Consider the following 15,079-nt stretch of genomic DNA (forward strand, 5'->3'; position numbering starts at 1 on the left):
TCCTGCAGAAAATGTTGTTTTATTTTCAGGCTGACATCTCTGGCAGAGACAGGAACTGTCCAGAGCAGGAGAGATTTTCTATAGGGATTCATAGAAAACTGAGACAGAGTTCCTGTCTCGACCAGAGATGTCAGCAGAGAGCACTGTGTCAGACTGAAAATAAAACAACATTTCCTGCAGGACATACAGCAGCTAATAAGTTTGGGAAGACCTGTGAGTTTTTAATCAGTGGATTTGAAAGGAAAAGATTTTCGCTGGATAACCCCTTTAAAGAATTCTTCTCTTCTGCTGTTAGTTTCCCTTTTATATTATATTTAGCCCTATGTAGCTCTGCCATGCAGGTTTTTTTTAATTTTGCATAATAATAATAATAATAATAATAATAATAATAATAATAATAATAATAAAAAATAATAATAATATTTGTTATCTTTAAAGGGAGAAGAAGGAAAACCAGGCCCACCAGGAATGGAAGGTCAAAGAGGACTACCAGTAAATGACTACATCTTAACCTGTTAATGTAGTATTAATGAGTCCGCAAGTATTAAGGTTTCATCCAGAAGCAGCACACGACTAGGTGCAATTACAGGATAAGAGCCACATGACATATATATATGGTGAAGCTTCGCTACAGCTTTGTCGTATACTTGATATGCTTTCCTCTAGAAGATGTGTCCCTATTACAGATACAGTCCTCTGTATAAATAAATCATGGGAGACATCTTTATACTGCCCCCTGGTATACATAGTTATAAGGTCATCCCTTTGTCTTTTTTTTTTAAGCTAAATAACCCCAATTCTCATCATCTTTCTAGGTATTGTAGTCCTCCCATCCCTTTTCCATCTTCATCAGTATTTTTAGATTGATAAGAAATTGACCTAGTATTTTTGTGTGTTTGTATTTTATAATTAGGGAATCCCAGGGATTCCTGGAAGTGATGGTGCTGGTGGCGTAAAGGTATGGCATGAAATTACTTTACATAGTGGAGCTAGACTTTATGTTTTAAACAACCAAAATGTTAAAGGGAACCTGTCACCCCCGTGCCGGGGTGAAGGCCGCCCGACCCCCCACTAGAGCCCCTTATACTTACCCCATCTCGCCAAGTCCCGTTCCTGGAGCCGGTCCCGGGACGGAGATATCCCCGCCTGAAGCCCGGCGCGCACACTGCTGAGATGGGTCCGACGCCCATAGAGAATAATGGCTCCATTCATTCTCTATGGGCGTCGGACTCATCTCAGCAGCGCACGGGCCGGGCTTCAGACGGGGATATCTCCGTCCCGGGACCGGCTCCAGGAACGGGACTTGGCGAGATGGGGTAAGTATCCGAAGCTCTAGTGGGGGGTCGGGCGGCCTTCACCGCGGCACGGGCGGGGGGGGGGGGGGTGAAAGGTTTCCTTTAAGAATAAATTCCTGATTTAAATGTTATTTTCTGTGATACATTCATACGATACATTTCCATTAACATATTTTCCAGGGTGATACCGGACCTTCTGGGGAATCTGGTGTTAGAGGGCCTCCAGGGATCCCAGTATGTATATAAAATGATGTGCACGTCACACTCATGCTGGTTAACGAACAGATAAAAATTTCATAAACAGAGATCAAATTTATTGGGTATTTTATAAGTGGGATATTAATTATTAAAGGAGAAGTCTGGGGTTGGACTTTTTTCCAAAAAAGCCGGGAAGGAGGTGGCTGAACATAACAACGTGCACTTACCTCCCTGGTTCCAGTGTTGCGGTCAGCTATCTTCTGCTCCGGTTCCCTTTCCCCTGGGTGTTTCCTGGTCTGAGCATGAAGCGTCCGGGGGACCAGGAACCCGAGCAGAGACCAGTGGACCCTGTGCTGGAGCCAGGGAGGTAAGTTATGTTCAGCCACCTCCTCCCCGGCTTTTTTGAAAAAAATGTCCGGCCCCGGACTTTTCCTTTAACCAGTACTACACTATAAGCATATAAAAACCTTCAGAACATACTGTATATAGTACATATTACCATGATAGCCCCGCCCCCCTAGTATACTGTACTTTAAGTAATGACGTGAGAATACGCACTCCCTGCCTATATGACGGATGGGACTATAAAAAGTAAGGATGTAGTTAGAAGCAGTGTGAGGGCTGTATGTGGTGTATGGAGACTCTAAACCGATCGGGGATGCTGACATTTATGACTTAAAGTATAGTCTGTGAAATAGGGACACAGGTAGGAGATTAATATATTTTTAATAATATTTGAGGGAAAGTAAAAAAGCAGAAACATAGAAGATTGTCGGCAGTCTAAGCCCCCCATCTACTCTGCCCTTTTAGTATTTCCCTTCTTATAATCTTAGGATAGATACTGTATATGTTTATTCCAGACAGGTTACATTCTGTTATTGTAGATTTACCAACCACCTCTGCTGGAAGTTTGTTCCAAGCATCTACTACTCTTTTAGTAAAGTAATATTTTCTCACGTTACTTCCGATCTTTCCCCCAGTAACCTCTCACTGTCTCCTCTTGTTCTCCAGTTCAGTTTTTTCTTCTAAAAACACTTCCCTCCTGACCCTTATTTAGTCCTGTAACATATATAAAGGTTTCAATCATGTCCCCCCCTTTTCCCTTCTTTCCTCCAGACTATACAGATTCAAATCCTTAAAGCGACCCACTTTTGTCCCCCCAAACTACTTATACCTTCTTGTAGGTGCAGAGAAGTTCTTTCAGCTGGTATCATTTTCAAGGCTTTTGCCATTTTCCTGAGGGCAAAAATCATACATTAGTTGTGGTTCAGCCGTGCCAAAGAGGCGTGGCCTAGAGCGCTCGTGCCCTAGGCCAGCGCCACCTGAGTGGTGGTGGTGTTCTCCGTGTTCCCCTGCCTCCCTTTCCACCCTCTGTCCGCAGCACACTGCTTTCTGTAATTGCGCATGCGCCGCCTCCTGACACTCCCCGGCGCCGCTGGAATTACGTATCTGGGTCCGCGCCGCCTCGGTTGTGTGGCCTCTTAGTGCCGTCCCTGCCCCGTGTTAGTGACGCTTACGGCCTTCCCTCCCTCTCCTGCCTGTCACCGCCTCCCTTCCGGCATACCATGGTGGTGCAGCTCCAGGATCCAGGAATCTGCTTGCCTTCTTCCTCGCGCATGCACCCTTGGTTTCCGTTGCACACCGATCCTGCGCAGGCGCAATGATGCACCAGGCTTGTTGAAGACAGCCGGTCGCGTCACTGCGCCTGCGCGGCATGGCTGAACCACAACTAAACCTGCGCGGCACGACTGAACCACAACTAAAGTAGGATTTTTGCCTTCAGAAAAATCCCAAAAGCCTTGAAAATGATACCAGCTTAAAGAACTCTGCACCTACAAGAAGGTATAAGTAGTTTGGGGGGACAAAAGTGGGTACAGCGTTGCTTTAAGTCTTTCCTGATATGTTTTGCACCTGGCACCCTCCACAATTTTTATAGCCGTCTTTTGGCTCCTTCTATTTTATTAATGTCCTTTTTATAAAATAGAATGGGTCCAAAGATGGGCTACAAAAGGACAGCATACAGATACGTACTTTACAGGGATTTCTTTTGAGTAATTTCAGGAGCATTTCCCAATGTGTACATCAAGAGATATCAAACACAGTGTGAATAAAATCTAATGGTATCAACTTAGTTTAATTACATCACAGAACTTAGCTCTGTAATATTAAATTATTAAAATAGATCTCAGCATAGAAACACAATCTTCAGAAACTTTTCAACTTATATATTAAAGGATTGTGATATATACGTTTTGGTAGAGATTTAAACTAGTTTTAGTTGCTGTCCGATGCTGTAGATGTGTGGATATAGTTGCCTTTAAAATGTCCCGTGAAATCTCTTTCCGTATAACACATTATTAACATTTGATCTATTACAAGGTGTTGAACGCACAAACATTGTTGCCGGCTTCTCTTCTCTTTGCGTTGTTTGATATAATATGTTTTCGTTCTGTTTTTCCTTGATGTTGATATCACAATACTTGAATTCACATATCTCCAAATAGTTTATAACATGTTTAACAGCTTTAGATATTGTTGGATAGGAAATAGTCGGTTGAAATAAGAATAACTACATTGACTCCAGATGGAGCAAGACATTGGGAATTCCCTTTTGGAAAATTTGACTTTGGAATAACTGATTTCTATTCCAAATTGTTCTTGGAACTAAGAGTCTCCAAAGGAGAGCAACCAAAGTTCTAATAGATAGCTTAAAACGTTGCTCTGGTATATCCATTAGCCACAAAATAAAAATAGATATAAAATATGACAGGCTTACATGTGTATGCCTATCTATCTATCTATCTATCTATCTATCTATCTACAAAGTCAGTAAATAAATTCTAGATTTTGCAGTAATTTGCATATTTAAAAAATTTGGTTGTGTCATAAACAACAAAACTGGCTGTGTCCCCTAAGGGTTAATGTTTGGAAGGGCCCTATTACATGGAGCCATAACGTGCCGAATCAGCACATGGCAACGATCATCACTGATTGTGTCTTTTTGTCCTCACCTAAAATCATTGGCCGCCAACTGTGCATCACTACATATAATAGTGATACACGGCCGATGGCTGACGACTATGTAAAGATAATAATGAAGTATATACATACCTGTCCATGCTATCTGGTGCTTCTACCCATTTCCCGGTATCTTCCAGGCTTCTACATGCAGTGGAACTTCAACTCCAGTGTCTAAAGTGACAGGCTGCTCAGCCAATCGCTGTCCAAGACACGGCCATAATTGTGACTGTTTTTTTTGATCCACTGACGGCTGTAGAAAGTGGAAAGAAGCCAGGAAGATACCGGGGAGCGGGCGGAAGCATCGGGGAGCATGGACAATATGTATAAACAAGAGGTGCTCCAGTCAATTGTCCTAGTGGTGTATGCCTCCACAATGCAACAACTAATGGAGCATGCCAACATTTTTATTTCTGTTGGCTTGAAGCATATGGGAAAAAATATTTCATAGTCTTTCTATATAGGAAAAAAAAAATATTTAATAGTCTTTTCTTTTTCAACCATTTATGCAGTCTAGAAACCAATTGTCTATCTAAGGCCCAGTTCACACGTCCGTGGTTCTGACCGAAGTTGCAGACCTGCAATTGTGGACAGAATGTAGGACCAATAGATTTTAATGGCCCATTCACACATCAGTACTTGTGTATGGGGATGTGCTATCGGATCTCTATCTTCTATGTAGTTGTCCGTAAAACATGGAGCACTAATGATGCAACTTCGTAGTCAGTCCACAGTCGTGGACGCATGATTGAGGCCCAAAATTCTGAGGTCAGCTGCAATATAGGTACTTTAACATATTTTGTTTGTGATACCTCAGGGAATGATGGGAGCAGAAGGTTTACCTGGTTCACCTGGAATATCTGGACCAAAGGTAACAATATCTGGTTATATTATTTTAAATGGATCACCTGTACCCCTTGGTACATAATGTAATAGGGCTTTCATATACCATTATGTCAAGGTCATTACAGTCACAGTCCTGCAATTCCATGAGTGCTGTGGTCACAATGTGATCACTAAGGGGGACAGTTATGGTGCGGAGTGGCCATTTTCTGGTGTAGAGCAGCCAGATGGGAACAAATCTATTCACACACGCTTGTTTTGTGCATAGATTTTGGCCTCTGGCAGGGGTATGGAAAGAGGGGGGGGGGCAGGGTATGGAAAGAGGGCAGAATGGGGGGTGTGGGCTATTTGTCCACTCAATTTAACATTTTTCATGCTGCATACAGGATTTATGTAGAGGCATTGAGCCTCTACATAAATCCATGGAGCATCGGTGATGCTTTATTTATTTTTAAGCCCAGCGCCAAAAAACGTCCGACTTTATAAATGTCCCCCTAAGAGTTCCAGATGGCAGTAAGAGTGATTTAATAGAAGAGTCTGTTTTGTAAATGATGGAATACCAGTGTTATGCTCAAGCACAATATGGTAAGAGCGAGTAGGCCTCACAATCTCCTAGAAGGAGCTAGAAGAGAGAGGGATGATTATACACCAGAAAACAATAGGCACATATATCAAAATAAAATCACTTTTTTGGAATACTCCAATGAACTCCAATGTATTAAAATCGCATTAGGAGGTTACTGACTTGACGATATCAGGACAGTACAAATAAGAATATAGGGGGACATTTATGATAACTTACTAAGAGGTGCATGCTTCTTAGTAAACCTGGTCGACCCTGTGCCATTCTCAGGCTCTGCGTACAGCCACCAAGGGGGGTGAGAGGCGACAAGCAGGTGCCAGATGAGCAGTGCCAGGGCTAGAAGAAGTTCTGGGGAGCTGCTGCAACCAGGAGGTGGCTGCGGGTCATGACATCACTATTTTATCCAGGAAGTGACATCTCCATGTTATCCAGGAAGTGACATCACCATGTTATCCAGGAAGTGACATCACCATGTTATTCAGGAAGTGACATCACATGTTATCCAGGAAGTGCCATCACCATGTTATCTAGGAAGTGCCATCACCATGTTATCTAGGAAGTGACATCACCATGTTATCCAGGAAGTGACATCACCATGTTATCCAGGAAGTGGCATCATCATGTTATCCAGGAAGTGACATCACCATGTTATCCAGGAAGTGACATCACCATGTTATCCAGGAAGTGACATCGCCATGTTATCCAGGAAGTGACATCGCCATGTTATCCAGGAAGTGACATCACCATGTTATCCAGGAAGTGAAGCCTTGATGCAGTAGTAGATGCAGGGAAAAAAGCACTTTATAAGCATTTCCCATAATAAGTGTATATTGGGGATTTGTATAACTTTTGGGGGGGCAATACAATACTTTAATAAAAATGTTGTCTGGACTTCTCCTTTACAAGCTTTGTTATATTGTCCGGTGGAACTTTTCGTATACAAGAGAGAGGGAGGACCGTACTATGTTCGTCACCATATTCTGAAAAACCGAGTACAACCCTCATATTCATCTTTATCTAATTAATTATCAATAATTTTAAGTGCATTAGAAACACCTGAGTACTGCTGACTTCTTTGAAGTGTCTACGGGGTTGCTATATCTGTCAGAATGTATCAAACCAGTTCTGGGATGTGACCATTGTAAATTGTTGCTGCACTCAATGGGAATAATGAGGAAAAAAAGAGTACAAGGGAGAGTTAAACTATCTTATTTCTTGTGACTGTTATTTTACATAGCACTGAAACACCTCAAACGTTCTTTACAGGGAAATAAAGGCGATTCAGGAATTCCAGGAAAAACTGGCTCATTAGGCGCAAAGGTACGTAAGACATTGCACTCTGCACATTCGATTTACATAAGAATGTAAAGGTCCCCTCACACTTTATGCTAATGTCGGCCGAACCGCCGTGGAGATAGAGGTCAAGCTTAATGGAATTTCACTGCCCCACCCCTTTCTTCACGTTTATCTATGTGTGTGTGGGTGGGGGGATAACTGTCTGCTGACAGTTATTAAACAACCTTTATTTTTCTCATCTTTCCAGAGTGCTGGAAAAATTGTGTTTTGTGTATATTGTTACAGACTATGTGCACCACTTAGCCATGGTGCCGAGGCCGTAAGGGATAGGTCACTAATACATACTTACCTGTAATGGTCCCCCACCGCTGTCGGTTCTTGGGCTGCCAGCTGTGTGTCCTCTGTGTTTTTATAACATCTGATGAAGTCCTGTTCTCATGGAAATGACTGGTCAGCAAAGACTCTATGCGGAGCAGCCATTGCTGGCATATCATCAAATGTTTTAAAAATGCTGACACTGGCGCAGAGTAGATGGTCTGGGAACCGGCAGCGCTGAGAGTGTGTGGTACAGGTAAGTATACATTACTGACATGACCCTCACATCCCTGGCGGTATGGCTAAGTATAAATTTTTCACGGACAACCCCTTTAAGATCTTTTTACATGGGTCGATCATTGTCAGGCAGGATAGCTCACTGTCAATTATCAGTGTGTATAAATGTGCTAGTAGTCAGCTGACAAGCAAGAAACCACTTTTCTGTGCAGGCAGTTAAATCATGGCTAGTTGGCTGCACATCTTCCCTTGTAAATGGGAATATGTGGTCGGCTATGATGAAGTTAATAGGCTGCACGAACAATCAATGATTGTTTGTGTGCCCCAGCCACACGATTGTGCCTTGTAAGTACTCTGCAAATGAATGCCGTTCTCACTGATCATTGCTGGTTTGTAGCGCAAAGTCAGACCAAATAAAAGGGCCCTTAGTTTGGATGAGGATGATGGATGAGGATCTGGCCGCCTAAACACTGCAATGAAAATGCAAAAGTGTTAAGAGTGCTGCGCCCCTTTGTCTGCGCACAGAGCTGGAGTCCTTCCACATCCAGTTGTGGTCGGGGTGGAGTTCTGCCTCTGGTGTAAATTATAGTAAATGGACTACAGTGGCGCTGCCCCCTTTCCTACAAAACCCTGACCACTTTTTCAATAGCCGTGTTGCTGCTATCATGCCAAAGGCTTGATGGCAAAAGTTGCACATTTTTGAAAAGATTAACTTTTTTTTTTTTTTAATATAAAAATAATAGAATGATAAATTCCCCCCTAAAGGCTTTACATGTTTCATTTTTAACAAGTCTGCTTATTTAGTAAGTGAAATTTATTTTAATGCTGTGTGGTCCTAATTTCTAGTTGGAAAGTGAAATATTAGTTGTTGACTCTCATGTTTAATTTTTTTCCACATTAGAATCAATTTAGGAAAGCAGCCCATTTCACGTATCTTCTTACGATAATGCTAACAATATTGTTCCTGGTGAACAGCGTAAACGAAAAATAAAAAAAAATATTTTTTAATTATAAATCAGATTTTTTTAATATATTTTTTTTTTTATAAAAAGTTATCAAAAACTCCAGTTTGCACCAATATGTCACCAATAAAATCTATAGATTACAGTGCAAAAAATGACACCCCAAACAGGCCTGTAGGTGACCGGGACATTTGTGCATCAATGACCTTTGGTCATAAAGGGGTTAAAGTGTGACTGTTATAACTTTTAAAATCTAAATCAACAGTTAATGTGACATAAAGCAAGTGTGCAAGTACATACATTTTTTATTTTGTTGTTATCATGCCTTAAAACACAGCTATACTTACTTCAGTCTCCTGAAGGCTGCTATATAACAGCTATACTTACTGTATCCAGGACAAGTCTCCTGAAGGCTGCTATATAACAGCTATACTTACTGTATCCAGGACAAGTCTCCTGAAGGCTGCTATATAACAGCTATACTTATTGTATTCAGGACCAGTCTCCTGAAGGCAGCTATATAACAGCTCTACGTACTTTATCCAGGTCCAGTCTCCTGAAGGCAGCTATATAACAACTATACTTACTGTATCCAGGTCCAGTCTCCTGAAGGCAGCTATATAACAGCTATACTTACTGTATCCAGGTCCAGTCTCCTGAAGGCAGCTATATAACAGCTATACTTACTGTATCCAGGTCCAGTCTCCTGAAGGCAGCTATATAACAGCTATACTTACTGTATCCAGGTCCAGTCTCCTGAAGGCTGCCATATAACAGCTATACTTACTGTATCCAGGTCCAGTCTCCTGAAGGCAGCTATATAACAGCTATACTTTCCAGAAATCCAGGTCCAGTCTCCTGAAGCCTTTTAATCTTGTGCTGGTTAAAATAAGAGACTAAATGCAGGAAGTCCTGGCCAGTACAGACAGTCACAGCTCAATGTGTCCATCAATTGATTGACTGCCTTCTCTGTGAGTGCACAAATAACCAGGACTTTCTCCATTAAGTTTCTTTTTTTTCAACCAGCACAAGCCTAAAAAAATTGCCTTCAGGAGACTGGACCTGGATCCAAGTAAGTATAGCTTTGTTTTAAAGCTTAATAACAACAATAAATAAATAAATAAATATTAATAATGTAGATTGCAAATGTGCTTTATTTCACATCCCCTGTTGCTTTAGACTTTGAAAGTTATAACAGCAGGTACACTTTAAAGAGGTTTCCCAGAAAAACCCCAAAGTCACTGTAACCCCATGCCTCTCCATAAACTAGAACATTAAAACCCTGCATACTTACCTCCCGCAGCTGTGATATCTTCTAGATGCTGCTCCTGTGTTGTTCTTACTTCTTCCAGTGACATACTGCTCCCTAACTCTGCTCTGTAATTGGCTTAGTAGGGAGGGAAATGTCACCAGAAAAGAGAAGAACAACACAAGAGGGATGACCAGAAGAAATTACAGCTGCAACCCAGGGAGTGGAAGAGGTAAGTATGGATGAAAAGTTGTTAGTGCTTGGAAAAACACTATAATGAAATACAGAGACACATGCCACTGCATAGAGATGGGTCCTAATCATTCCTCTGTTTTATTAAAAGGTTTTGCATTCTAAAAATAACAATTTTTACACTTATAATGCTATTTATCTACAAAATGTACCCAACAGGGAGAAAAAGGGGACAGCGGTTTTCCAGGCCCGCAAGGATATAGAGGGCTTCCAGGACTTACAGGTGCCAAGGTAAACTTCTATCCAATCAAATAGAGTTATTTGCGTACAGGGCAGTATTTTAACTACTGTGTACTATCACACAAAATGTTATAAGAACTTAGTATGTAAGAGCTCTTATATCAAATGGAAAGGAAAATCTGTAATGGTGTGCTCACACGTACAGATTTCTGGCTGCTATTGGTGAAAACAAAACCCGGAAAGGATTTGAAAAGAGGCGAAATCTCAGTCTTTCCATTATGACCTGTTCTCTATTTATAGTCTGCTCCTGGCTTTGGCTTCAATAATTGCAATGGAAAATCTGTCTGTGTAAACGCACCCTGACATGCAGCTAATGTTTCCACCATGTTTCCTGCCATGCGTAAATAGAGTTTTAAAATTGTTTTGCCGTAACGTCCTGTTGTATTTTGTGATGGACTTTTTTCTGCAATAAAAATTATGAAGCATTCATGGTGAGTGCCGAGATTGAACTTTTACAATATTGCTGGGATTTTTTTCTTACTGTGAGCACCACCCATAGACACAGAAGTGCCATCTAAAAGACTTTCTTTGTTCTTTCTTTTCAGGCCCCTATTTGGCTTTTTGAGTTGTCTATTTATTTAAAGGGGAACTCCGGCCATTTAAAATTTTGCTACAGTGCTGCATAGAAATACATCTCATTCTTACCTAACTATACCCCCCATGGTTCTCCTGTGATATCTTCTGGTTCTCTGCTAAATGCTCCACTACTCCCAAGAAGTGCTTTCTTGGCAGTGACAGCCCGCTCAGCCAATCACTGATTGCAGCACTGTCCCACTTCAGTCAGTGATTGGCCGAGTGGGCTCTATTCATTCCTATGGAGGTGCCAGAGAGAGCTGAGTAAGCAGGAAGAGTGCTTACTCTGCTCTCTCAAGCACCTCCATAGGAATTAATAGAGTCGCCAGAAAGAGCTGAGTAACGCACCGTACCCGTGGATTTATTCATAATACGGAAGCCCAGGCCCGATACTGAGATCGACTGGGGCACAGAGGTCGGATCCCCACAATCTCTTAGTTTTTTCCTATCCTATGGATAGGGAAAAAGTGAATTTTTCCTGGAATACCCCTTTAATGCAATGTTAAAAATGAATCTAAATAAATGTAAAGCAGCTATAAAATTGTTATCATAATTATCTTCATATTTCATGTACAGTACCAAGCCAAAAGTAAGGTATAAAGCTAAAAAAAATGTATTAATTTTTGTAATTGTATATTCTAGTTTTCCAATTGTTTTTTGTGTAGGGAAATGTACAATGTTAATTTATTTTTTCAATGTTATATTATTTTTATAGGGCGATAAAGGAAATCCTGGTGAACGTGGTAGTCAGGTACAAGTTTAGTTTTCTCGCATTAATATAACAATACTCATTGTTCAACCATGTCATCAATGAAGTGTTCAGTAAATAAAACAAACAACAAGATACCTGATATGTCATACTGTATAGAAACCACAAGCTTGTTCCTCCTAAGGATTGTTTAGCTATTGAGATTATGAGGGATTTTGCAAGTTAGTGTCCTGGTGTCTTGGCCCTGCGCTATGGCTTCTCGTGTCTTGGCCCTGCGCTATGGCTTCTCGTGTCTTGGCCCTGCGCTATGGCTTCTCGTGTCTTGGCCCTGCGCTATGGCTTCTCGTGTCTTGGCCCTGCGCTATGGCTTCTCGTGTCTTGGCCCTGCGCTATGGCTTCTCGTGTCTTGGCCCTGCGCTACGGCTTCTCGTGACCACCACAAGCTCTTTGGATTCTTTTTTTTGGAGCAAATAAACCAGCTGTATATGGCTTTTCTGTTTTTACCATGAATAGACCAGCGCCGGCACTGGGATGCCGATGCCGCAGTCCTTTTTTAATTTAATGGAGTCGCGTCATGGAGGGAGGGGGTTTCCTCCCACTGGGGGTAGGTCGGCACGCCTCAAGTGCTTCAGGCTGGGCCGGTGCTTTGTAATAGACCGGGAAGTGGGCCACCGTTAAAAAAAAGGACAGCATCACCGGCATCCCTGTACCAGTGCCAGTCTATTCATGGTGAAATATAAGTCAATATAACATCAATAATGGATTATACCAAATGTCCAAAAAGTCTGGTTTCTATTCTTATGCTGATTTGGTATCATTCACAGAACTATACTTCTCACAAATCTTTGGTATCGGAGTATAGGCAAGATTTTCATTTTATTATAGTCTGGATCATCCTAGTCTTGGTATTATACATTATAGCAGGGACCGGGGACGAGGTGGCTGAGGGAAAAGATGTCCACTCACCTCCCAGCGGCGGGTCCCGCATTGCGGCGCTCCGGTGCCCGGTTCCCATCCGCTTCCTGGTGTCTGACGTGGGCCCGAGACGTGACGTCTGAGCAGACTTGAAACGGATCCCGCCTCCTTCACTGACTGGCTTAGCGGACCTGAGACGTCACGTCTTTGGCCCACGTCAGACACCAGGAAGCGGACGGGAACCGGGCACCGGAGCGCCGCGAAGCGGGACCCGCTGCTAGAACCGGGGAGGTGAGTGGACGTCTTTTCCCTCAGCCACGTCCCCCCCGATCCCAGCAAAAAAGTGCCCCCCCCCGCTGAAGTACCCCTTTAAAGGGAATCTGTCAGCTGTCATTCATGTTCCAAACGGCTGACACTGCTAGATAGCACACATGGTACTTTTCATATGGCTGTGCTTCCAGGATGTAGAAAAATGCTTTTATTCTCTGGTACCAAGAGTCAAGGAGACTTTCCCAAGCTCCTGATCTGCACAAGCTGGAATGTTCCCCCTTCTGCTGAGCCCCTAGCAGGGTCAGGTATGGGAGGGGGAGTAAGGAGATGTTCCAGCTTGCTGCACTTTAGGAGTTCAGGAAAACTCCTCTTACTCTTCTAAGGCTAGGTTCACACTGCATTTTTGCAGTCCGTTTTTTTTCATCCGTTTTTTGCAAAAAACAGATAAAAAACTGATGAAAAAAACTGATGCATTTGTATGCATCCGTTTTGATCCGTTTTTCCATTGACTTCCATTGTAAAAAAAACAGATCGAAATGGATCCTTTTTTTTTTTAACACAAACGGACACAAAAATAGTGTCAGCTACGTTTTTGTGTCCGTCAAAAAAAAACCAAAACGGATTCACCCAAATGCATCCGTTTTTTTCATCCGTTTTTTGCAAAAAACTGATGGAAAAAACGTATTGCAAAAACGCAGTGTGAACCCAGCCTAACTCTTCTTACTATAGAATAAAAGCATTTTCTACCTTCTTGAAGCACAGACAGATAAATGAAACGTCCCATGTGTCTCCTTGACCTAATAGCTATCTAACAGTTGAACGTGAATTACAGCTGACAGATTCCCTTTAACGTCCCTGGAGTCTCACTAGTATCCAGAAAAATAAGACAATGACAAATAGAGGCGCCTTTTTTCATGGTAGACCCAACTTACTGTATATACTTAGAGTTTGTCACCTATTTGAATGGATGGTATGTAGAGATGAGCGAACCTGGAGCATGCTGGAGTCCATCCGAACCCGAACTTTCGGCATTTGATTAGCGGTGGCTGCTGAAGTTGGATAAAGCCCTAAGGCTATGTGGAAAACATGGATATAGTCATTGGCTGTATCCATGTATTCCAGACAACCTTAGAGCTTTATCCAAGTTCAGCCACCGCTAATCAAATGCCGAACGTTCGGGTTCGGATCGACTCGGACCCGAACCCGGTTCGCTCATCTCTAATGGTATGTAATAATACATTTCTATTGGCGTGAAAACGTTTGGGCAGCGATTGATCCCTATTGTAGGACTGGACTGGTTAATCTGGAAAAAGTTATATCACATATCTGGCCATATGTTATTAACACATTTAATCTTATTGTTATCTTTTTTTTTTCTCCTGAAAGGGGCAAAAAGGAGCTAATGGTTCTCCTGGTAATCAAGGAATAAAGGTATAGAGCATACATAGTACATACTGTATTGACTGTGATTACGTCCGTCTTTCTATTAACTTCAATGCATTGTATTGCAGTCAGTTAAAGGGGTTATCCAATGGCCACTTTCTTCCAGAGACAGCACCGCTCTTGTCTCCAGCTTGGGTGGGGTTTTGCTGCTCAGTTCCATTGAAGTGAATGGAGCTTAATTGCAAACCGCAATTTAAAAAAAATGGCTTGATTATTATAATTTTTTTTCAGGCAAGTTGTTGAAATGTTTTCAACTATTTCTTAAAGGGGTTGTCCAGGATAAAACAATTGATAGTCTATTCCCAGGTTAGTTTGATAGGCGGGGTGCAAGCGCCCAGCACCACTCTGATCATCTGTTCGGCTCCTGCCCTACAGAGAGAATAGAGCCACAAGCAGTTAGCTCTATTCCCTGTGTAGCGGCTGCACCGGTGCACTGCATTCTCAGCTGCTACTGAAGCAAATAAGCAATTTTTTTTCATTATTTTGAGTAAAAAATCTTTGGAAAAGACTTTGCTGACTCCTTAGATCTTGGCTCTTACACAAAATATCTTAGCTGACCTTTTAAAGTTAACTCATAGTTATTGCTACGTCAATGGACATTAAGGCCGGGTTCACACTGCGTAAAAAAACACGGCCGTATTTCCTAACAATGGCCGTATTTGCGCAAACAACGGCCGTTAT

The 15,079-nt window shown here is 42.1% G+C and overlaps 1 protein-coding gene across 1 annotated transcript in view; it reads left to right on the forward strand.

The window, feature by feature from the left end:
* COL21A1 (collagen type XXI alpha 1 chain) overlaps positions 1-15,079 on the forward strand; it is a 126,366-nt gene that overhangs the window by 98,289 nt on the left and 12,998 nt on the right. Inside the window, exons 17-24 of the mRNA XM_069973415.1 lie at positions 439-492; positions 914-958; positions 1,476-1,529; positions 5,329-5,382; positions 7,204-7,257; positions 10,408-10,479; positions 11,777-11,812; positions 14,342-14,386. Coding sequence (XP_069829516.1) covers positions 439-492; positions 914-958; positions 1,476-1,529; positions 5,329-5,382; positions 7,204-7,257; positions 10,408-10,479; positions 11,777-11,812; positions 14,342-14,386 — 414 coding nt within the window. The remainder of the gene's footprint in view (positions 1-438; positions 493-913; positions 959-1,475; positions 1,530-5,328; positions 5,383-7,203; positions 7,258-10,407; positions 10,480-11,776; positions 11,813-14,341; positions 14,387-15,079) is intronic.

The sequence above is a fragment of the Dendropsophus ebraccatus genome, chromosome 6, assembly GCF_027789765.1.
Source record: "Dendropsophus ebraccatus isolate aDenEbr1 chromosome 6, aDenEbr1.pat, whole genome shotgun sequence".
NCBI classification, from domain to species: Eukaryota; Metazoa; Chordata; class Amphibia; order Anura; family Hylidae; genus Dendropsophus; species Dendropsophus ebraccatus.